This window comes from Protopterus annectens, chromosome 9.part0 (assembly GCF_019279795.1).
Source record: "Protopterus annectens isolate FY-2018-M chromosome 9.part0, PAN1.0, whole genome shotgun sequence".
Taxonomy (NCBI): Eukaryota; Metazoa; Chordata; order Ceratodontiformes; family Protopteridae; genus Protopterus; species Protopterus annectens.
The window spans coordinates 1,939,512,545-1,939,538,442 of record NC_056743.1 but is presented as its reverse complement, the minus strand read 5'-3'; the positions used below and the strand labels follow the sequence as shown (position 1 = coordinate 1,939,538,442).

Here is a 25,898-nt window from a genome sequence, read left to right as displayed (position 1 = left end):
CAACATTCACCATGCCTTCTACTAGGTGTTATCCTATAGGATGATTGAGCTGGCATTAGCTGCTCGCTCCTATCCTCCTTCACCAACTGCTGCAGCACATGGGTCACTAGTCGAACCAGGTCATATGTACTGTAGTATTGGCTTTTGTGATGCCCCTGCACTGGCCCAGTAATCAAGGAGCCTCAATCCTCACCACTAGCACCAGTGAGGGGGTGTACACATTGGGAGGAGACAAGTACACACAGAGTAAAGTAAAATTTCCCTTTAGAGCACACAGAGATCACAGTCACTCTGGGGCTGGTTTCTCCCTCTCTCTCTCCAGATCCCCAATAAGACTCCCCACTGGCACAGCTGTAGGGTTAAGATCTCAGCCGAATGGCCAAGCTAAAACCTCCAGCACCCTCTCTGTCCAACCAGTGCTTCGTGCCCCTGCCCAAGTAGCTGACACACACACACTTTGAGATTTGATTTATATACAAACACACACACACTCTCCTGGGAAAGGCTGGCACAGGTTTACTAGCCATGCCCCCTTCTGCTCAGACTAAAAGGTAGTTATCACTGCCACTAACCAGCTCTTTATCAGCTACTATAAGACCTTTCCCAAAGGGTGACCAGTCCTACCGTGTGATGTTACTATTATCCAAATGGTAAGTGTGACCAAGACCAATGCTATTTAGGAGTGGCCTGTACAGTGTCACCAGATACATATGCAAATACTCTAAGAGCTTAAATATCTCTAAACAAACCAGCCACCATTAAAAGGTTTAAATATATTTAATAATAAATAATAAAAGAACAAGACAATACTCAATAACGCAACACAGTAACTACAGAGTTCAGAATCACAGGAAATATTTTAAAGCAACATTGCAGGACAGTCTCAAATAAATGCAGAAAACATCTAAACTAGTCTTTACTATATTCCTATCTATATCTAAGAGAGATTACTGTACCCTGGTTACTTACTATTAACAAGGCAAGTGCTAATGAGAAGATATTTCCATGTCCAAAGACAAATACAAAATGCAGTCTCTTAAAGAGGTCCCAAATTAATATCAAAACATTACTGCTGGATGACATCACTCATTGTCACTTGCCTTCAGTTCCCAGGCTAACAGAAGCCAACATCTCTGTGTCAAAAATGCTTATCTCTCAGATGTGCAGCTGCTAGGAAGTCACAGAGCAATTAAAACACTTTACATTTGAAACCTAGTAATTATTTCTGTTTCAAGACAATAGGAAAAACTTCTAGCTCTAGACATCATGTCTCCTTACTGCATTAACTAACCTCCTTATAGCACACCGTAAAACACTTCACTTTTCAACTTATTTTCTTGACCTTTTGCAAGTTAACTCTGTATGTTCCAACTTCTACTATTAAAACATACATTTGCACAGGTATATAGTTCATACACATTTCTGTTTTTCTTTCCAGCAGGGTACACTGTGGTTACATTCCTGAAGCTCAGTACATAACATGCAGTTCAACACACACTTCTGCACCAGCAGTTTAACATCCACATAATATATAGCTCTCTTACATTTATAAGACAAGTATATGAATCATATTACTATTCACAAATGACCTATGAATATTTACAAAATTCCAGATAGCTGAGCTGGCAGTATTTCTCTGGTGTCACAGCTTTATTCCTGCATGCAGAGCATGTCAAGGAGGCTTAGTTTCAAGACAGCGGAGCAGAAACACAAACCTATCATGCTATTCATTATTCACCCCTTAAACAGTCTAGTTACTTTCTGGCTTGTAAATGTTTTATACTTTTCTTTTGGATGCAAACAGACAAAGGTCACAGCTATGTAAGTAAACCATGTAGATTTGAACCTAATGATATGAGCCTGACTTTCACAGTCAGGTATCTGTCAGCATACTAAGATTAAAGAAGTATTCTACAAACTTTGTGTGCATCCTCATGAATTATGAGAATATCTTTGCTTTGCATTTCATTCTGTATCTGACCAATCCAAAGTTCCTGATCCTTCTTTGACTGTAGTCGTCAGAAGCGTATTTTTTTATCAAATTCAATTGTAACATCATCTACCTATTTTCATTTGCTTCTAGGGCCGAGGATCTGCACTGAAGTCTAAAAAGCCGCCAACAGAAAGTGACTTCGACACTATTAAGCTTATTAGCAATGGAGCATATGGGTATGTAAACTAAAGACAAAACGCATCAGATACTGAGTAAAATAGAATAACCCAGGATGGGAAAGCTTGCTGATTCAGACGTATGTTTGTTGTTCTTGGCTTCATTTAAGCTTACTGAGTCTAGTAAATGTATAGGGAGTCAGCCTTTCACAGTCTTCTGCTTGTGAGGTTGTCTCTAGATACCATTATGCCATAAATTTCTGTTCTGACAAGATTAAGAGAGGGACATAGTGAAACTATTTACACCCTCAAAATTTCCTGTCCTGTAGGTGGGACAGACAGAAAGATTTTCAGACATGAATACATGAAATCCCACCCACTGCCATCTTCCGCCATTTATAATAAATTTGCTGCAGTGTGCGTACCAGCATATGCATTTGCAGGAAATGCTCCATGGTGTGCCACAGCTGCAAATGATACCACAGTTCAGCCCTCCATACCTCCAGGTCTCAGTCCCCCTGTCTCTGTCCTTGGGAGTCTGGTATTATTTGGTTGTTTAAAGGTAAGAACTACCAAAAGGCTACCCTTAAGAGATGGCTGCATCTTCACTTCAGCATTTCATTAGTAAACACAAGTCTTTATCAGGAGAAGCTGGTTCGGGTTAGTACTACTTCTTTGTAAACTAACGGGAAACAATGTTCAAGATAAGTTTTACTTTAGTTTAGTAGAAATCAGATTGTTGGCTGGCTGATGTGATATGTAGGCCCTTCCATGTGAGATAGCCATCTTGATTTATGACAAAACACTGGTCTACTCTTTTAACATAATTACTTTGGGGAGTACTTAGATAACTTTTATCATAACCTTTTGGGGGATACTGAACTCTTGAGTTGATCACTCAACCAGTGACCCTGTAGATGATTCCTACTTTGTGAAATCCAAGAAAGAGCACCAGAGTTAGGTTAGAAATACTATTTGTGTAATATTACTTGAAAACAAGTTAGGCAACATACTCACCATAACACAGGTTCATAGGTAGTTATTAGGCTTACAGTCTGGAGGAGCATTGTCTAGCCTAGCACAAATTTTCAGTATCCCCAAAGCACTGTCTATTTAACTGACACATGTAGGCTGTGGGAATCAAACACTCTGCCATGGGAGCTACAGCTTATAACCTTAACCCTCATCACCAACTGCCAGACTAATGCATCTTTGAAATGTATGATTTGCTTCCTAAAAACTAAGAGAAGTTAGCTGCTTTTTCTCCCAGAAACATCTTAGCTCTGCTGTTTTGGCTAGCCCTGGCCCTAAAATATGCAGATGTGCCCACACTGGGAGTGAGTTGATCCAAGAGGTGGCCATTTTGAAGCTGACATGGTTTGGCATGTAGAACCAATGGGGTAAAGGACAGAGTGATGTCCTACAGCCAGAGCTAGTAGCTCAAAGGGACATTATTATGAGAATTCACAAACACGCTGTATTTTACATTTCTTCTAAGACACATTAGCTGCAGAACAGATATTACAGAGTTCAGTGGAAATCTATTGACACCTGCCCCCGAGGTGAAGAGATTCAAGACACCCAGCCCTTCAGGGCAGCCAACCTGAAGGAAGCTCCACATCCAGAACCTGACCCCAGTTTGCAAAGTCTGTTAAACGTATAGGGAGCAGAACGATCTACAACAGGACAGGTGTCATCCAAAGACACATCATGGAACATGTGTCACCCAGAGACACATCATAGAACATGTGTCACCCAGAGACACATCATAGAAATGTTGTCACTCAGAGACACATCATAGAAATTGTGTTGCCCAGAGACACATAATAGAAATTGTGTCACCCAAAGACACATCATAGAAATTGTGTCACCCAGAGACACATCACAGCATGTGTCAACCAGAGACACATCATAGAACATGGGTCACCCAGAGATGCACCATAGAATGTGTCACCAAGAGACACATCATGGAACATGTGTCACCCAGAGACACATCATAGAACATGTGTCACCTAGAGACACATCATAGAATGTTTTTCTGAGAGACACACAACAGAACATGTGTCACCCAAGGACACATGATAGAGTGTGTCACCCAGAGACACATAATATAACACGTCTCTCCCAGAGACACACCTTTCTGCTCAGTGGAGTGGCCTAGAACTGCACTTAATGAATTAACATTAACAGTAAATTTAGAGTCTCCCATCTAATTGACTAGGTTATGCTTGAATAGGGTTTCACATGAATTGGGAGTTTATTCCAGAAGAGAGGCAATTTCTGGAAGATATATCTGTCTCTCCAGCATGTTCTGTTAATGTCACAGGCTGCCTTGAGATCCCTGGAGCAAGTGATTCTTGTCCCATTTGATTTGCAGATGTGGAGCATTTCCATTAGGGTAGGTTCAGGGACTGCTCTGTAGGCTATGCACAAGTTGCCTCTCAGCAGCCTGTAGGATACAGAGTAAGTGACAGGGCTTTCAGTCTTTCCATGTAGGTTATGTTTGGGAGGCCCTGAATTTTCGTGGTGAGAAACCTCTGTGGTTTCTCCAGCTGCTGCAGGTGTCTGGTGAGGTACATGCAAAAGGGAATATTGTAGTCTATTAGTGGTCTGATGAGGGTCGAGTACAGAGGAGTTATACCATTCTTAGTCTTGCATGTGATGCCCTTACTTATGAGGTGAGCAATGTCGAAGGCTTTCCTTACCACTATGGACACATGGTAATCGAAGTTTAGATTGCTATCAACCTGTGTTCCCAAATCTTGCACCAGTGGGTTTGAGCTTAGGGTGGTGCTGTCAATATTGTAATTTGCAGGGACTTCCTCTTTGGCAAAGGGGATAATAATGCACTTTTTTGCATTTAGTTTTAGTCCATGGCTTTGGCACCAATCATTTGTCTGTGTTAGCCTCTTTGGTAATATGTAAGCATAATTTGAGGACTCAATGATTGCACCCAGTTTGCAATCATTTATTTATTTTATTTATTTATTTGACATTTGTTGACTGGGTTAGTCTGACTGGGCAAAATAGCCCTTTTTCAGCAGAGACCCAAGGAGAAAAGCTCCATGAGACACTGAAAAACAGAGTTAAATTACAATGTACAATTATACAATATTCAATTGCCTAGACTGTCTCAAAAAATAATTTACATAGAACAAAGGGAAAAATATCAGAGAAGGCATAGGAATTAACAAGATTAAGAATAAGTGGTCAATATATACATTCTTAATAAAGTACAGTGAATTTTGTACATTAAGACAGGAAAAATATCTTGAGAGGACATAGGCAAGAGGAGGCTTTAGGAGGAAGTAAAAAGGAGAATATTAGAGGCATAGAATATACACTGGGGGTTAAAGGACATATAATAGGTTCATAGGTTAGTACTAAGCTAACTGCCCTTGCGAGCCATCTTAAGCTTAGCCAATTATCCCTTGTGAGACTCAAACCCTGCACTTTGTGTTTGTAAGGAAAACACCTTAACCATTAGGCCACCCTCCCAACACAGTCAAGCAATCATCAATGAACTTAGTAAGCCGCAGGCCATCTACTTTCAAACAGTAGATGGCCCAGCAGAGATCCTTGTGGTATGCAACTGGTAACTGGTCTACTGGTAGAGGTGGAATCCCCAACTTTGATAGTATGCATTCTGTCAGTGAGCCAGTTGGCTATCCATCTAGTGATGTGTGGGTTAATCTCCAGCTGAGAAAGTTTCTGAATGATACCTGAGTGAGAGATTGTGGTAAAAGCCTTGGCTAAGTCAAGATAGGCAGTGCGTGCTGTTTTGCCTTCATCCAGGGCTTTGGTGCCTTTCTTGAGGAAGTACACCAGATGTAATAAGCATGATCTACCCTTAACTAAGCCAAACTGGGTTGGGTCAAGAGTTTGAAGGTCACTTATGTCCTTGTTGATAAGGTCCTTGACGATTCCTTCCATGACCTCTCAGAAAAGGCTGGTTAGGCTTATGGATCTATAGTTCTCAGGGTTGGTTGATGGACCCCTTTGTGCAAGGGGATTACTGTTGCTGTTCTCCACTCTGCTGGAACAAATCCAGTGCTCAGGCTGAGGTTAAAGAGAGTGCCAAGTGGTCACTAGGTCTTGCTTTAGATTGTTTAGTAAGCAGCCTGAGATGTTATCTGGTCCCATAGAGGCCAAGTTTTTGGCCTTGGAGAGCACGGATATGACCTGCTCTTTGGCGATACTAGGTAGAGGACTGGTGTCAGGTATGCTTTGGGGTATGGCTGGTGGGGATGGGGGGGTGAAGTTTGCACCAAATTTGTTAGCTAGCAGGGTGGCAATTTCCGCAGGTTCAGTAGGAGAGGTACCGTCCACTTCTAAGTTTGTCACATAGTTGGGCATTCCTTTTTAAATTTCGGACATAGCTAAAGAATGCCTTATGATTATCCTTAGCTAAGGATGCTAATTTAGCTTCATAACTAGCTTTAGAGGACTTTACAAGATATCTGATTTGCTTGTTCAGGCTGTGGAGGGTATTCTTCTTCTGCTAAATAAGTTCCCTCTTGTTCTTAGACATCAGTTTCTTCCTTTTGTTATATAAATTATTTATACTTGAGGTCCACCAGGATGACCTATTGTTATGGGAGGACCTGGTTTTGATCTGATCAGATACAGCTGAGTCTATACAGTTGTTTAAGTGGTTATATAGATCATTTGTGTACTCTTCTGCATAGGAGTCATTTGTGGCTGTGTTAGCAGGGGTCTGAAACTTTTTATATCTGTAGTTTGCATTGGAGAAAGTTTTCAGTTTATTTTTGCTCCTGTGGGGGTGTTAGGTCTGATTGTTACTTCAAACAAGACATATGTATGGTCTGACCTTACCAGGGAGAGCAAAACACAGGGGGTAGTGCAGTAACCTCCCATGCTGATGAATACTAAGTCTAGGACATTTGAGCCCCTTGTGGGAGTGCAGACTAGCTGTTCTAGGGCATTTATAATGACAAAGTCCAGCAACCTCAGGGTGAGTATGTTTGTGATCATGTATGTTGCCCAATTGACGGAAGGATAGTTGAAATCTCCCATGACCAAAGTGTTTGGTGGTACAGTGAGTGACCGTAGTAAGTCCAGGTAGGCGGGGTGCTTCTCTTGGTTGATGGTGGGGACCTGTAGCTAGCAATGATGTGGTGGGGTGCTTTACCTATAGTTAGACCTGGAGCAACTCAAGAGAGTCATTCTATTTAACCAGTCTCGAGGTGTATTTGGCTTTAATGACGATGGATACACCTCCACCTTTGGTTTTTTCACACTCGTTTTGGGGTCTGGATGTGTGGAAGGCATTGTAGCCTTGCATAGCCAGGGTGATGTCTGCGGCCTTGAACAATATCTCAATGACTGTACAGATGTCAGCATCTTCCAAGGTGAGGAGTGCTTTCAGGGAGTGCAGTTTCTTGTTTATGCTTCTAGCATTAACCAGCATAACCTTGAGTTTATCTTGAGTGGATTTGTATAAGTTGGAAATTTTGTTGTTTTTACATTGCCTAAAAAAGGCATTATGGGGGTGGCAAGTGCCTTTGCCAGTATCAGAAAGCCTAAAAGAGATAGCTTAAAGACCATCTCTGGCAAAGCTGACAAATAGTTAGGCTAGATAGATAGGCTGACAGATACTAGATCACCCCTGGATTGACACCAGAAGCTAAGCCAGTTGTTGAAGTCAATCATTTTTGTCTATATTGTGGCATCATCCTGGGTGAAGGTAGAATGCTGCTTAGGGGTAGGGACATACCTGCCGGGGACACATAATCTGAGAGTTCAGTCATGTCTGTCTTCATATAGTCCAGAGAGGTATGTCTCAAGTCGTTCACCCCTTTCTCCAATAGAGTCTGGGCCTATCTTTGCCTGTCTTAAAATATCCACTGAATGGACTACTCCACCAGCAAAACCCATTCCAGGGGAGGATGGAAAATCTCAGGGATGTGACTGAGAGTGACTATGTCTAGAACATGTGGGTTATTTGTTATGGTTTTCTTAACCGGGGGAGAACATTGAGAATTTGGCATAGGCTACTCCTTATAGCTGTAACTTGTTTGTTTATGCTTTTTTTTTTGAATATGAAAAACAAGATATGCTAGTCTGGTAAGTTCACTGCAGTACAACAAAGATAGCAGGTTGTATCTGCACTATAAAAAGTTCCACAAAGTTATAAAATAATATTGTATTTTATGTATTGATTTTTTTGTTAAGGGTACAGACGAGATGCATCTGATGTATAAACTGAAAGCCCTTGGCCTCACATTTATCTGTCTGTGAACTGATGTCTTCAGATCATACAGCTGACTTAATTGTCTTTAACTAGTCTGCTGGGGCTTGGGCACTGCTAGAACCACTGGACACACACCCCTAAGGTGGAGACTGATGTCATACCTCCCTCAGACACTTCTTTGTCTTCCAAGGTGAAGGACTAGCATAGGCTGAAGTGTTCACTAGCCAAGGATGACATTAGCATCTGCAGAGATGGGGAACTTTGGTTTAATCTGATGGTGAAACAGACAGCTTATGGCCTTATGTGGCGTATAAATGCAGGAAGTCTCATTGACAGTAGCAGGTACAGGATTTGTTGTGAACAGCAGAACTCCCTGGCAGGTGTAGGATATGAGTCCATGTGTGAGTGTAGGAGTTCACTTATATGTCATGTGAAAGGTATGAGCACATATATGCATCCTGTACACTGTATGAGAGCACTTATGTATCAGGTCTAGAGAATAAATATATGTATTTATCAGGTGTAGAGTATATTAGCACTTCTGTCATAAGTGTAGGATATAAATGTGCATATGCACCAGGTAGAGAGTATAAGTGTACATATACACAGTACATATGTACCAGGTACAGAGTATAAGCACAGATGTGTACCAGGTACAGAGTATGAGTGCACATATACACAGTACATATGTACCAGGTACACAGTATGAGCACACATATGTACCAGGTACAGAGTATGAGCACACATATGTAACAGGTACAGAGTATGAGTGCACATATACATAGTACATATGTAACAGGTACACAGTATGAGCACATATATGTACTGGGTACAGAGTGTGAGTGCACATATACACAGTACATATGTACCAGGTACAGAGTATGAGCATGCATATGTACCAGGTACAGAGTATGAGTGCACATATGTAACGGGTGCAGAGTATGAGTGCACATAAGTACAGCACATATGTACTGGGTACAGTGTATGAGAACATATACACGGTACATGTGTGCCAGGTACAAAGTATGAGCACATATATGTACCAGGTACAGAGTATGAGTGCACATATTATAGGTTCATAGGTTCATAGGTTCATACTAGGCTATCTGCCCTGGGGCAATTATAAGCCTAGCCCGATTCTGTATGGCTTACGCCACCCCTTGATTTGAGTATACTGTGCCCTTTTTAAGGTTTAGTTTACTGTGCCTCTGTCTAATAGTGACACGGGAGTAATCCCTGGGACAAACCTACGATCCCCCATCCACTTATCGAGATTCTTCTTGAAGAGATTCAGTGAGGTGCTCTGCCTCACATGAACTGGAATTCTATTCCAGAGTGAAGGGAGCCTCTGGGTTATGAACCTGTCCCTCCAGCAAGTTCTATTTATTTCTGTGCTGAGGTTCAAGTCCCTCGAGCGTGTGGCTCTAAGGGATTTAGATTTACTGAGGTGGAGCATGTCCACTAATTCTGGATTTGACATAGCTTTGTATGTCAGGCATAGATCGCCTCGAAGTAGGCGGTATGCAACTGAGTAGAGCTGGAGTTTTTTTAACCGAGCAGCATATGGCATCTGTTTGAGACCCTTGATCCTCTTGGTGAGATACTTTTGGGGTCTTTCTAATTGCTGTAGGTGTCAGGTAAGGTACATCCCAAAAAGGGCATTGTATTCTATGATGGGCCTGATGAGGGATGAATAAAGGGGCACGATTACCTCTCTTGATCTAGATGTGAAACCCTTCGTGATGAGGTGGGCTATGTAGAAGGTCTTTCTAACCACTTTGGCAATGTGGTTTTCAAAGGAGAGATTGCTATCAACTTGGGTCCCCAGGTCCCTAATAACTTTCTCTGTACTTAATGGGTTTCCGCCTATGTGATAATTTGTGAGCACATTGTTTTTGCCAAAGGGTATGACTATACATTTTTTGGCATTTAGCTTTAAACCATGGTGCTGGCACCAGTTATCTGTCTCTGTGAGACCTTTTTGAAGGATGTTTGTGTCAGCTGGAGAGTTGATTATGGCGCCCAGTTTGCAGTCTGCAAACTTGGTGAGCCATAGTCCTCCCACGTTTGCCTGTACCTCGGAAAAGTATATACCGAACAAGAGTGGTCCCAGGACAGAACCCTGTGGGATGCCACTTGTGACCGGTTTCGAGTCTGACATGGCTCCAGCAACTCTCACTCTGTGGGTTCTGTCTTTGAGCCAATTTGTGACCCATCTTGTGACATAGGGGTTTATATTTAAGCTGGATAGCTTATCTATGATGCCCGAGTGGGGTATTGTGTCAAATGCCTTTGCAAGGTCCGGATAGGCTGTGTTGACTACCTTCCCTTCATCTATGGCTTTGGTGACTGTTTCAAAGAAGTCAACCAGGTTCAAAAGGCAGTATGTACCAGCTACAGAGTATGAGCACACAAATGTACAGCACATATGTACTGGGTACAGAGTATGAGTGCACATATACACAGTACGTATGTACAAGGCACAGAGTATGAGCGTGCATATGTACCACGTAGAGAGTATGAGTGCACATATACACAGTACATATGCACCAGGTATAGAGTATGAGCACACATATGTACCGGGTACAGAGTATGAGTGTACATATGCACAGTACATGTGTACCAGGTATAGAGTATGAGTGCATATATGTACAATACATAAGTACCAGCTAGAAGGTATCAGTGCACTTCAAACTCCGAAAGCTGAAAACATCGAACCACAGAACGGAGATCACCATAGAGTGCGGGAAGGGAGGATTTCCCTTTACTGCACTATAGTACGATCTCGGAGTTAGTATATTTATTTAGCGGGGTGTGTGGGGGCACAAGGAAGCTTGCCCCCCTGCATAGAACATTTTTTGTTTTTTTTATTTTGGGTAGTTAGTATTTTTTTTTTGTACATTCAGTGTTGTCAGCTTTCGAGGTTTGCAGTTTGAAGTTGTGAGCTTCGGACTTGTAAGCTTTCGATCATCTGATATAAACCCCACATATGTACAGTACATATGTACCAGGCAGAGAGTATAAGTGAACATATGTACATGACATATGTACCAAGTAAAAAGTATGAGCACACATATGTACAGCACATATGTACCTGGTACAGAGTATGAGTGCACATATACACAGTACATATGCACCAGGTACAGAGTATGTGCGCACATATATACCAGGCAGAGAGTATAAGTGAACATATGTACATGACATATGTACCAAGTAAAAAGTATGAGCACACATATGTACAGCACATATGTACCTGGTACAAAGTATGAGTGCACATACACACAGTACAGAGTATGATTGTATATCTGTACAGTACATATGCACCAGCTAGAGAGTGTGAGTGCACATATGTACAGTATATATGTACCTTGTACAGTGCATAAGTGTACATATGTGCAGTACATATCTACCAGGTACAGAGTATGAGTGCACATATGTACAGTAAATATGTACCAGGTACAGAGTGTGAGTGTACATATAAGCAGTACATATGTACTGGGTACAGAGTATGAATGCACATATGTACAGTACATATGTACTGGGTACAGAGTATGAGAGCACATATGTGCCAGGTATAGAGTACAAGTGCACATATACACAGTACATGTGTATCAGATACAGAGTATGAGTGCACATATGTACTGGGTACAGAGTACAAGTGCACATATATACAGTATATATGTACCAGGTACAGAGTATGAGTGCACATATGTACCAGGTACAGAGTATGAGCACACATATGTACTGGGTACAGAGTATGAGCGCACATAGACACAGTACATATGTACCAGGTACAGTGTATGTGCACACATATGTACAGCACATATGTACTGGGTACAGAGTATGAGTGCACATATGCACAGTACATGTTTAACAGCTACAGAGTATGAGCACACATATGTACTGGATACAGAATATGAGTGCACATATACTCAGAACATATGTTCAAGCTACAGAGTATGAGTACACATATGTACACCACATATGTACTGAGTACAGAGTATGAGTGCACATATACACAGTACGTATGTACCAAGTACAGAGTACAATAGCACATATGTACTCGGTACAGAGTATGAGTGCACATATACACAGTATATATGTACCAGGTACAGAGTATGAGTACACATATGTACCAGGTACAGAGTATGAGTGCACATATACACAGTACATGTGTACCAGGTATAGAGTATGATTGCATATACGTACAGTACAGATGTACCAGCTAGAGAGTATGAGTGCACATATGTACAGTACTTATGTACCAGTTGCAGAGTATGAGCATACATATGTACAGCACATATGTTCTGGGTACAGGGTATGAGTGCACATATACACAGTACGTATGTACAAGGCACAGAGTATGAGCGTGCATATGTACCAGGTAGAGAGTATGAGTGCACATATACACAGTACATATGCACCAGGTATAGAGTATGAGCACACATATGTACCGGGTACAGAGTATGAGTGTACATATACACAGTACATGTGTACCAGGTATAGAGTATGAGTGCATATATGTACAATACATAAGTACCAGCTAGAAGGTATCAGTGCACATATGTACAGTACATATGTACCAGGTACAGAGTATGAGCACACATATGTACAGCAGGTATGTACTGGGTACAGAGTATGAGTGCACATATACACAGTACATATGTACCAGATACAGAGTATGAGCACACATATGTACTGGGTACAGAGTATGAGTGCACATATACACAGTACATGTGTACTAGGTATAGAGTATGACTGCATATATGTACAGTACATATGTACCAGCTAGATAGTATTAGTGCATGTGTAGCAGGTACAGAGTGTGCGTGCACATATGGGGTTTATATCAGAACATCAAAGGCTGATAAGTCCAAAGCTCACAACTTCGAACTTCAAACTCCGAAAGCTGACAACATCGAACCACAGAACGGAGATCACTATAGAGTGCGGGAAGGGAGGATTTCCCTTTACTGCACTATAGTACGATCTCGGAGTTAGTATATTTATGTAGCGGGTTGTGTGGGGGTGCAAGGAAGCTTGCCCCCCTGCATAGAACATTTTTTGTTTTTTTTATTTTGGGTAGTTAGTATTTTTTTTTTGTACATTCAGTGTTGTCAGCTTTCGAGGTTTGCAGTTTGAAGTTGTGAGCTTCGGACTTGTAAGCTTTCGATCATCTGATATAGACCCCACATATGTACAGTACATATGTACCAGGCAGAGAGTATAAGTGAACATATGTACATGACATATGTACCAAGTAAAAAGTATGAGCACACATATGTACAGCACATATGTACCTGGTACAGAGTATGAGTGCACATATACACAGTACATATGCACCAGGTACAGAGTATGTGCGCACATATATACCAGGTACAGCGTATGAGTGCACATATACACAGTACATATGTACCAGGTACAGAGTATGAGCACACATATGTACCAGGTACAAAGTATGAGTGCACATACACACAGTACAGAGTATGATTGTATATCTGTACAGTACATATGCACCAGCTAGAGAGTGTGAGTGCACATATGTACAGTATATATGTACCTTGTACAGTGCATAAGTGTACATATGTGCAGTACATATCTACCAGGTACAGAGTATGAGTGCATATATGTACAGTAAATATGTACCAGGTACAGAGTGTGAGTGCACATATAAGTAGTACATATGTACTGGGTACAGAGTATGAATGCACATATGTACAGTACATATGTACTGGGTACAGAGTATGACAGCAGATATGTGCCAGGTATAGAGTACAAGTGCACATATACACAGTACATGTGTATCAGATACAGAGTATGAGTGCACATATGTACTGGGTACAGAGTACAAGTGCACATATATACAGTATATATGTACCAGGTACAGAGTATGAGTGCACATATGTACCAGGTACAGAGTATGAGCACACATATGTACTGGGTACAGAGTATGAGCGCACCTAGACACAGTACATATGTACCAGGTACAGTGTATGTGCACACATATGTACAGCACATATGTACTGGGTACAGAGTATGAGTGCACATATGCACAGTACATGTTTAACAGCTACAGAGTATGAGCACACATATGTACTGGATACAGAATATGAGTGCACATATACTCAGAACATATGTTCAAGCTACAGAGTATGAGTACACATATGTACACCACATATGTACTGAGTACAGAGTATGAGTGCACATATACACAGTATGTATGTACCAAGTACAGAGTACGATAGCACATATGTACTCGGTACAGAGTATGAGTGCACATATACACAGTATATATGTACCAGGTACAGAGTATGAGTACACATATGTACCAGGTACAGAGTATGAGTGCACATATACACAGTACATGTGTACCAGGTATAGAGTATGATTGCATATACGTACAGTACAGATGTACCAGCTAGAGAGTATGAGTGCACATATGTACAGTACTTATGTACCAGTTGCAGAGTATGAGCATACATATGTATAGCACATATGTTCTGGGTACAGGGTATGAGCGCACATATACACAGTACATATGTACCAGGTACAGAGTATGAGCACACATATGCACCGGGCACAGAGTATGATTGCACTTGTACACAGTACATGTGTACCAGGTATAGAGTATGATTGTATTTATGTACAGTACATATGTACCAACTAGAGAGTATGAGTGCACATATGTATATTACATATGTAGTGGGTACAAAGTGTGGGTGCACATATGTACAGTACATATGTACCAGGTAGAGAGTATAAGTGTACATATGTACAGTACATATGTACCAAGTAAAGAGTATGAGTGCACATACATACAGCACATATGTACTGGGTACAGAGTATGAGTACACATATACACAGTACATATCCAGCAGTTACACAGTATGAGTGCACATATGTACCGGGTATAGAGTATGAATGCACAGATATACAGTATATATGTACCATGTACAGAGTATGATTGCATATATGTATAGTACATATGTACCAGCTAGAGAGTATGAGTGCACATATGTACAGTATATATCTACCTGGTACAGAATCTAAGTGTACATATGTACAGTACATATCTACCAGATACAGAGTATGAGTGGACATAAGTACAGTAAATATGTACCAGGTACAGAGTATGAGTGCACATATGAGCAGTACATATGTACTGGGTACAGAGTATAAATTCACATATGTACAGTACATATGTACTGGGTACAGAGTATGAATGCACATATGTACAGTACAGGTCTAATGAAGTTTGGTCATTTCACTAAATGAAAGCGCGTGCATTAAATTGGATTATTTATCTCATGTTCCTGTTTTATTGCCTGTACCTGCTGCCTTTGCGGTTTAACTAGTTTTTCTGGTTTTTGGTTTTTGGTATTTTCATTACAGTACGTACATACCAGGTACAGAGTATGAGTGCACATATGAACAGTACATGTGACCAGGTAGATGGACCCTCTCCTCCTACTACAAAACATTAACATATGTGAGAAATGCAATTATATAGCTAAATTGGAGGCTAAGCTCTCTCCACCCAAGACTGGAACAGGCAGTCATGAGGAGAAGGTTAACACTTGCACCACACCTCCAGCCTCACATAGACATACTAAACCAGCACTGGCAAAAAATACACATAAATACACGAAATCATACTTGGAGGCTCTAAACAGAAACCTGCAAAAGCATCAAAGACCTCCAAAGCAGACATCCAAAACACCTGCACCTCCCGTCACAAACCAGACAACACATAAAACACAAAATCAGTGTGCCGCACAATCACAGCCCTTAAGGCAAAATAACATACCTAACACACTAGTAATAGGCGACTCTATAGTCAGGCACACTGATGTCCCACTCACTAGGCTGGACAAGGAGAAGGTTACTGTTAGCTGCCTGTCAGGAGCCAGAATCCGCCACATAACACAAGCACTCAGGTCACTCCAGAACAAGTACAAATATGACTCAGTCATTGTTCATGTTGGTGTGAATGACCTGAGACATACCTCCCTGGACCACATGAAAAGAGACATCCAAGAGCTCTTTGATCATGTAGCCCAGGCGGGTATGACCCTGACCCTGAGTAGCATCCTGCCCTCACCAAGAATGATACCACACTATAAAGAAAACATGATCAATTTCAACAATTGGCTAAGCTTCTGGTGTCATTTAAAAGGGATCCAGTGTCTGTCAGCCTGGGACGACATGCTCAACAGGCCTCGTTGCTTCGCAAGAGGCGGCTTGCACCTGTCATCCCTAGGCTTTCGAATACTGGCCAAGGCTCTTGCTGCCCCCATAGTGCCTTTTTAGGCAAGGCTCAAAAGTCAAACCCACCTCCATAAACAGCACAAATAAAAAAATGAGGGTTATGATACTCAACGCCAGGAGTTTAAATCTCAGAATGCACGCACTCGAAGCACTCCTCAGTATGGAGAACATCCACATCTGTGCAGTAACTGAAACCTGGTTCAAGGCTCCACAGAGCACACCTGCACTACCGGGCTACAACTCACACCACACATTTTGGCCACAGAACATGTACCAAAACACAAAAGGAGGGGGTGTATCCATATTCATCAAGGAAACCTACACCTCCAGGTTAGTGGTGCAGCATGATACCTCTAAGATCATCCATGTGCAACTAACATCGGACAAATCTGCAATGCAAATTGTGGCCTGCTACAGATCACCCTCCATGACCCAGGACCACCACTCTGCCTTTCTGGAGACACTGGAAAACATGAAGGTCCTACCGAACACCCTGATATTGGGCGATTTCAATTACCCTACCATTAACTGGGAAAACCACGCAAGTACAAACTCCCAGGTCCAGCGCTTTCTGGAATTTATCAACTCAAATGCCCTGGATCAGCTGGTAAACTCCCCTACCAGAGGTGAAAACATATTGGACCTGGTCATCACCAACTTGGGCGACAGGTGTTATGCACCGGAGGTCAACCCGTCACTGGTTAGATCAGACTCTGAATGTCCACACCACACCACCACCCCCAACCAAGAAAACCACAGTGAAAAACTTTTCTATAGCAAACTTCAGCTTACTTAAGACAGAGGTGGTAAGTTTCACAGCCCCCATGCTAAAGGATAACAGTGTCCAAAATGCAGAAACCTTTACAAATGCACTCTATGAGTACCTACAAGGATGTATGGATCATGCCATCCCTAGTAAAACCAAGACTCACTCCCCTAAGAGAAGGAAACCAGTCTGGTGGACCCCTGCCATAAACAGGCTATACAATAGAAGGAGGAAACTAGTTCAGAAAAAAAGCAAATCCCAAGAAGGAAAGACATCCCTGATCAGTATCAGTAAGAAACTAAGGTCCCTCATAAAATCATCCAAGGCTAACTTCGAAAGAAAAATAGCCAAGGATTTGAAAGATAACCACAAAGCCTTCTTTAGCTATGTCAAGAATCTAAGTGGCAACTCGCAGATATGCTCTGAGCTAGTGCAAAAAAGCACAAAATATACTGAACCTATTGCCAACATCCTGGCAGATAGATTCAGTGCAAACTTAATCCCCCCTCTCACCCCCAAAAGGGCCCACAACAATACCAGAAAAGTGTAGTGTCCGGAAATCACAGGCACACAGGTGAAAACAGCTCTTTCAAAAGCCAAAAGCACAGCATCAGTGGGGTCAGATGGTGTCCCAGGCTGCGTCTTGCACAAACTACAGAATGAACTAACCCCCCACCTCGACACACTGTTCAACCTCAGCCTCTCCAGAGGCTATGTGCCCATAGAATGGCACACAGCAACAGTTATTCTACTCCACAAAGGAGGGGCCACAACTGACCCTGGTAACTATTGCCCCATAAGCCTGACTAGCCTGGTCTGCAAGGCTATGGAGTGCATCATCATGGAACTTATTAACAAAGATATTGGGAACCTCCAAACACTTGACCCGACCCAGTTCAGCTTTGTTAAGGGCAGACCATGCCTACTAAACCTGGTTGACTTCTTCGAGACAGTCACCAAGGCCATAGATGAGGGGAAGGTCGTTCACACAGCCTACCTTGACCTCACCAAGGATTTTGACATATTCCCCACTCGGGAATTATAGAAAAACTTACCAGCCTGAATTTAAGCCCTTACATCATGAGATGGGTGCTAACTGGTTTACAGACAGAACTCACACGGTAAGAATAGTGGGCTCCAGGTCCGACTCTAAACCAGTCACAAGTGGTGTCCCACAAGGCTTGGTCCTGGTACTCCTACTGTTCGGCATATACTTCTCAGTACAGGCAAACACAGGAGGACTATGGCTAACCAAGCTCACCAATGACTGCAAATTGGGAGCCATAACTGACTCTCCGGCTGACACGGACATTCTCCAAAAGGGCCTTACTGAGACGGACACCTGGTGTCAAAGTCATGGTCTCAAGCTAAATGCCAAAAAATGCATAGTCGTCCCGTTTGGGAAAAACAAAACACCCATGAATTACCACATAGGTGGCAGCCCTCTTAATACAGAAGAGATCTCAGGACCCAGGTAGATAGTAATCTCTCCTTTGACAATCATACTGCCAAAGTAGTTAGGAAATCCTTCTATGTAGCCCATCTAATTACTAAAGGATTTGCATCTAGAAATAAAGAAGTTATAGTGCCCCTCTACTCGTCACTCATCAGATCCATCATAGAATGCAATGCCCCATTTGGGATGTACCTCACAAGACACTTCCAACAGCTGGAAAGACCACAAAAGTACCTCACCAAGAGGATTACTGGCCTCAAACATATGTCCTATGCAGCCCGACTGGAAAATCTCCGGCTGTACTCAGTGGCATATCGCTTACTCAGAAGTGATCTCTGCCTGACTTACAAAGCCATGTCCAACTCAGAATTGATGGACATGCTCCACCTAAAGAAATCCAAGTCACTGCGAGCCACTCGCTCTAGTGAGTTAAACCTCACCACAACAATAAATAGAACATGCTGGAGGGATAGATTCCTGTCACAGAGACTCCCCATGCTTTGGAACTAAATTCCTAACTACATTAGGCAGAGCCTCTCACTAACACTCTTCAAGAGAAACCTTGACGAGTGGATGGGTAACAGAAAATGCACCCCTGGGATCACTTCATTGGCTCTTCTTGACAGAGGCTCAGTTAATTAATCAATGGGGCGGTGAAAGCTGACACACTCTGGCTAGGCTTATAAATGCCCTCGGGCAGATAGCCTAGTACCTACCTATGAACCTATGAACCTATATATCTACAGTACATACATACCGGGTACAGAGTATGAGTTCGCATATATCTACAGTACACATATACCGGGTACAGAGTATAAGTGCATATTTGCACAGTACATATCTACCAGATACAGAGCATGAGGTTGCATATGGACAATACATACGTACGTGATAGAGAGTATAAGTGCACATATGTGCAATACATATGTACCAGATAGAGCATATGAGTGCTAATATGTACAGTACAGAGTATGAGTGTGCATATGTATAGTACGTATGTACCAGGTAGACAGTATGAGTGCATATATGTATTGTACATATATACTAACTAGAGAGTATCTACATCAACTGTAGGATATGAATGTGAAAATGTACCAGGTACAGAGTATGTGTGCCCATATGTACCAAGTACACAGACTGAATATTTCAAGTGCAGGGAGTTAGTGCACACATGTATCAGCTGCAGGGAGAATTAGTGCACACATGTATCAGGTGTAGGGTGTTAGTGCACACATGTATCAGCTGCAAGGAGTTAGTGCACATATGTATCAGGTTCAGGGAATTACTGCAAATATATATCAGGTGCGGGGAGTTAGCGCACATATGTATCAGGTGCACTTATGAATCAGGTGTAAGGAGTTAGTGCACAGCTGTATCAGCTGCAGGGAATTAGTGCACATATGTATCAGTGTGCAGTGAGTTAGTGCACTTATGTATTAGGTGTAGGAAGTTAGTGCGCACATGTATCAGCTGCAGGGAGTTAGTGCACATGTGTATCGGTCCAGGGTGTTAGTGCAAATATGTATCAGGTGCAGGGAGTTAGCACACATATGTATCAGGTGTACTTATGAATCAGGTGTAGGGAGTTAGTGCACAGATGTATCAGCTGCAGGGAATTAGTGCACATATGTATCAGGTGCAGTGAGTTAGTGCACTTACGTATTAGGTGCAGGGAATTAGTGCACATACGTATCAGGTGCAGAGAGTTAGTGCACATATGGATCAGGTGCAGGGAGTTAGTGCACATATGTATCAAATGCGGGGAGGTAGTACACACATGTATTATGTGCAGGGAGTTAGTGCACACATGTATCAGGTCCAGGGAGTTAATACACTTATGTATCAGTTGCAGGGAGTTAGTGCAGTTATGTATCAGGTGCAGGGAGTTAGTACACATATGTATCATGTGCGGGGAGTTAGTGTACATATGCATCAAGTACAGGGCATTAGTGCACACATGTATCAGGTGCAGGGAATTAGTGCACATTTGTATCAGATGCAGGGAGTTAGTACACATGTATCAAGTGCAGGGAGTTAGTGCACATGTGTATTAGGTGCAGGGAGTTAGTGCACATATGGATCAGGTGCATGGAGTTAGTGCATATGTATCAAATGTGGGGTGGTAGTGCACACATGTATCAGGTCCAGGGAGTTAATACACTTATGTATCAGTTGCAGGGGGTTAGTGCAGTTATGTATCAGGTGCACTTATGTATCAGGTGCAAGGAGTTGAGTTAGTACACACATGTATCAGGTGCAGGGAGTTAGTTCATACATGTGTCAGGTGCAGGGAGTTTGTGCACATATCTATCAGGTGCAGGGAATTAGTGCACATATGTATCAGGTGCAGGGAGTTAGTGCACATATGTATCAGGTGCAGGGAGTTACTGCACATATTATCAGGTGCAGGGAGTTAGCGCAATTATGTATCAGCTGCAGGGAGTTAGCACACATATATATCAGGTGCAGGGAGTTAGCGCAGTTATATATCAGGTGCAGGAATTTAGCACACGTGTATCAGGTGCAGGAAGTTAGTGCACATATGAATCAGGTGCAGGAAGTTAGCGCAGTTATGTATCAGGTGCAGTGAGTTAGCACACATGTATCAGGTGCAGGGAGTTAGCGCACATATGTATCAGGTGCAGGGAGATAGCACAGTTATGTAACAGCTGTAGTGAGTTAGTGCACACATCTATCAGGTGCAAAGAGTTACTGCACATATGTATCAGGTGCAAGTTAGTGCAGTTATGTATCATGTGTAGGGAGTTAGTGCAATTATATATCAGGTTCAGGGAGTTAGTGCACACATTTATCAGGTGCAGGGAGTTAGTGCACACATGTATCAGGTGCAGGCAGTTAGTGCACACATGTATTAGGTGCAGGCAGTTAGTGCACATATGTATCAGGTGCAGTGAGTTAGAGCACACATGTATCAGGTGCAGGGAGTTATCGCACTTATGTAACAGGTGCAGGGACATAGTGCAGTTATGTATCAGGTGCAGGGAGTTAGTTCACATATGTATTAGGTGCAGGGAGTTAATGCACAGATGTATCATGTGCAGGGAGTTTGTGCACACATGTATTGGTTGCAGGGGAATAGTACAGTTATGTATTTGGTGCAGGGAGCTAGTGCATACATGTATCAGGTGCAGGGAGTTAGTGCAGTTATGTATCAGGTGCAGAGAATTAATGCAAGTATGTATCAGGTGCAGGGAGTTAGTGCCCAGATGTATCAGGAGCAGGGAGTTAGTGCACACATGCATCAGGTGAAGGGAGTTAGTACAGTTGTGTATCAGGTGGAGAGAGTTAGTACACATATGTATCAGGTGCAGGTCATTATTGCACACATGTATCAGGTGCAGAGAGTTAGTGCTGTTATTTATCAGGTTCAGGGAGTTAGTGCTGTTATGTATCAGGTGCAGGGAGTTAGTGCACACATATATCCGGTGCAGGGAGTTAGTGCTCACATGTATCAGGTGCAGGGAGTTAGTGCACACATGTATCAGGTGCAGGGAGTTAGCGCAGTTATGTATCAGGTGCAGGGAGTTAGTGCAATTATGTATCAGGTGCATGGAGTTAGCACAATTATGTATCAGGTGCATGGAGTTTGCACACATGTATCAGGTGCAGGGAGTTAGCACAGTTCTGAATCAGGTGCAGGGAGTTTGCATACATATGTATCAGGTGCAGGGAGTTAGCACAGTTATGTATCAAATGCAGGGAGTTATCATACATATGTATCAGGTTCAGGGAGTTAGTGCACATATGTATCAGATGCAGGGAGTTAGCACAATTATGTATCAGCTGCAGGGAGTTAGCACACATATGTATCAGGTACAGGGAGTTAGTGCACATATGTATCAGGTGCAGGGAGTTAGTGCACATATGTATCAGGTGCAAGAAGTTAACGCAGTTATGTAACAGTTGCAGGGACTTAGAACGGGCATGTATCAGGTGCTGGGAGTTAATGCAGTTGTGTATCAGGTGCTTGGAGTTAGTGCAGCTATGTATCAGCTGCAGAGAGTTAGTGCACACATGTATCATGTGCATTAGTGCACATATGTATCAAGAGCAGGGGGTTTGTGCAAGTATGTCTCAGGTGTAAGGAGTTAGTGCAGTTATGTATCAGGTGCAAGGAGTTAGTGCACACATGTATCAGGTCCAGAGAGTTAGTGCACACTTGTATCTGGTGCAGGCAGTTAGTGCACATATGTAGCAGGTACAGGGAGTTAGAGCACACATGTGTCAGATGCAGGGAGTTAGTGCACGTATGTAACAAGTGCAGTGACTTAATGCAGTTATGTATCAGGTGCAGGAAGTTAGTGGACATATGGATGAGGTGCAGAGAGTTAGTGCACACATGCATCAGGCCCGGGGAGTTTGTGCACACATATATCAGGTGCAGGGGATTAGTACAGTTATGTATCAGGTGCAGGGAGTTAGTGCACAGATGTATCAGGTGCAGGGAGTTAATGCAGTTATGTATCAGGAGCAGGGAATTAGTGCACACATGTATCAGGTGCAGGGAGTTAGTGCTCACATGTATCAGGTGCAGAGAGTTAGTGCACATGTATCAGGTGCAGGGAATTAGTACAGTTATGGATCAGGTGCAGGGAATTAGTACAGTTACATATCAGGTGCAGGGAATTAGTAAAGTTATGTATCAGGTGCAGGGAGTTAGTCCATTTATGTATCAAGTGCAGGGAGTTAGTACACATATGTATCAATAGCAGGGAGTTAGTGCACATATTTATCAGGTGCAGGGCATTAGTGCACACGTATCAGGTGCAGGAAGTTAGTGCATGCATGTATCAAGTGCAGGGAGTTAGTGCACATATGTATCAGATGCAGGGCATTAGTGCACATATGTATCAGGTACAGGGAGTTAGTGCACATGTGTATCAGGTGCAGGGCATTCATGCACACGTATCAGGTGCAGGGAGTTAGTACACAGATGTATCAGGTGCAGGGAGTTAGTGCACGCATGTATCAGGTGCAGGGAGTTAGTGCACACATGTACCAGGTGCAGGGAGTTAGTGCACACATGTACCAGGTGCAGGGAGTTAGTGCACACATGTTTCAGGTGCATGGGATTAGTACAGTTATGTATTTGGTGCAGGGAGGTAATGCACGCATGTATCACATGCAGAGAGTTAGTGTAGTTATGTATCAGGTGCAGGGAATTAGTGCACATATGTATCAGGTACAAGGAGTTAGTGCACACGTATCAGGTTCAGGAAGTTATTGCACACGTATCAGGTACAGGGAGTTAGTATAGTTATGTATCAGGTGCAGGGAGTTAGTGCAGTTATGTATCAGGTGCAGAGATTTAGTACACTTATGTATCAGGTGCAGGAAGTTAGTACACATATGTATCAAGTGCAGGGCATTCGTGCATATATGTGTCAGGTGCAGGGCATTAGTGCACATGTATCAGGTGCAGGGAGTTGGTGCACGCATGTATCAGGTGCAGGGCATTAGTGCACACAAGTATCAGGTGCAGGGAATTAGTGCACATATGTATCAGGTGCAGGAAGTTAGTGCACACATGTATCAGGTGCAGGGAGTTAGTGCACACATGTATTAGGTGCAGGGAGTTGTGCACATATGTATCAGGTGCAGGGAGTTGGTGCACATATGTATCAGCTGCAGGGAGTTAGTGCAGTTATTTATCAGGTGCAGGGAGTTAGTGCAGTTATGTATCATGTGCAGGGAGTTACTGCACATATGTATCACATGCAGGGAGTTAGTGCACATATGTATCAGGTGCCGGGAGTTAGTGCACACATGTATTAGGTGGGGGGAGTTAGTGCACACATGTATCAGGTGCATGGGATTAGTACAGTTATGTATTTGGTGCAGGGAGGTAATGCACGCATGTATCACATGCAGAGAGTTAGTGTAGTTATGTATCAGGTGCAGGGAATTAGTGCACATATGTATCAGGTACAAGGAGTTAGTGCACACGTATCAGGTTCAGGAAGTTATTGCACACGTATCAGGTACAGGGAGTTAGTATAGTTATGTATCAGGTGCAGGGAGTTAGTGCAGTTATGTATCAGGTGCAGAGATTTAGTACACTTATGTATCAGGTGCAGGGAGTTAGTACACATATGTATCAGGTGCAGGGCATTCGTGCACATATGTGTCAGGTGCAGGGCATTAGTGCACATGTATCAGGTGCAGGGAGTTGGTGCACGCATGTATCAGGTGCAGGGCATTAGTGCACACAAGTATCAGGTGCAGAGAATTAGTGCACATATGTATCAGGTGCAGGGAGTTAGTGCACACATGTATCAGGTGCAGGGAGTTAGTGCACACATGTATTAGGGGCAGGGAGTTGTGCACATATGTATTAGGGGCAGGGAGTTGTGCACATATGTATCAGGTGCAGGGAGTTAGTGCACATATGTATCAGGTGCAGGGAGTTAGTGCAGTTATTTATCAGGTGCAGGGAGTTAGTGCAGTTATGTATCATGTGCAGGGAGTTAGTGCACATATGTATCACATGCAGGGAGTTAGTGCACATATGTATCAGGTGCCGGGAGTTAGTGCACACATGTATTTGGTGGGGGGAGTTAGTGCACACATGTATCAGGTCCAGGGAGTTAATAAACTTCATGTATCAATTGCAGGGAGATAGTGCACATATCTGACAGGTGCCGGGAGTTAGTGCAGTTATATATCGGGTGCAGTGAGTTAGTGCACACATGGATAAGGTGCATGGAGTTAGTACAGTTATGTAGCAGGTACAGGGAGGTAGTGCAGTTACGTATCAGGTGCACTTATGTATCAGGTGCAGGGAGTTGAGTTAGTACACACAAGTATAAGGTGATGTGAGTTAGTACACGCATGTATCAGGGGCAGGGAGTTATTGCACATGTGTATCAGGTGCAGGAAGTTAGAATGTATCAGGTGCATGTATCAAGTGCAGGGGATAATTACAGTTATGTATCAGGTGCAGGGATTTAATGCACATGTATCAGGTGCAGGGATTTAATGCACAAATGTATCAGGTGCAGGGAATTAGTGTAGTTATGTATCAGGTGCAGGGAATTAGTGCACATATGTATCAGGTGCAGAGA

General features: G+C 42.7%; 1 protein-coding gene across 1 annotated transcript in view; it reads left to right on the top strand.

Moving 5' to 3' along the window:
• The window catches only part of MAST1 (microtubule associated serine/threonine kinase 1), a 1,222,161-nt gene that overhangs the window by 669,740 nt on the left and 526,523 nt on the right, over positions 1-25,898 (top strand). The window contains exon 11 of the mRNA XM_044084747.1: positions 2,084-2,169. Within this exon, the coding sequence (XP_043940682.1) occupies positions 2,084-2,169 (86 nt within the window). The remainder of the gene's footprint in view (positions 1-2,083; positions 2,170-25,898) is intronic.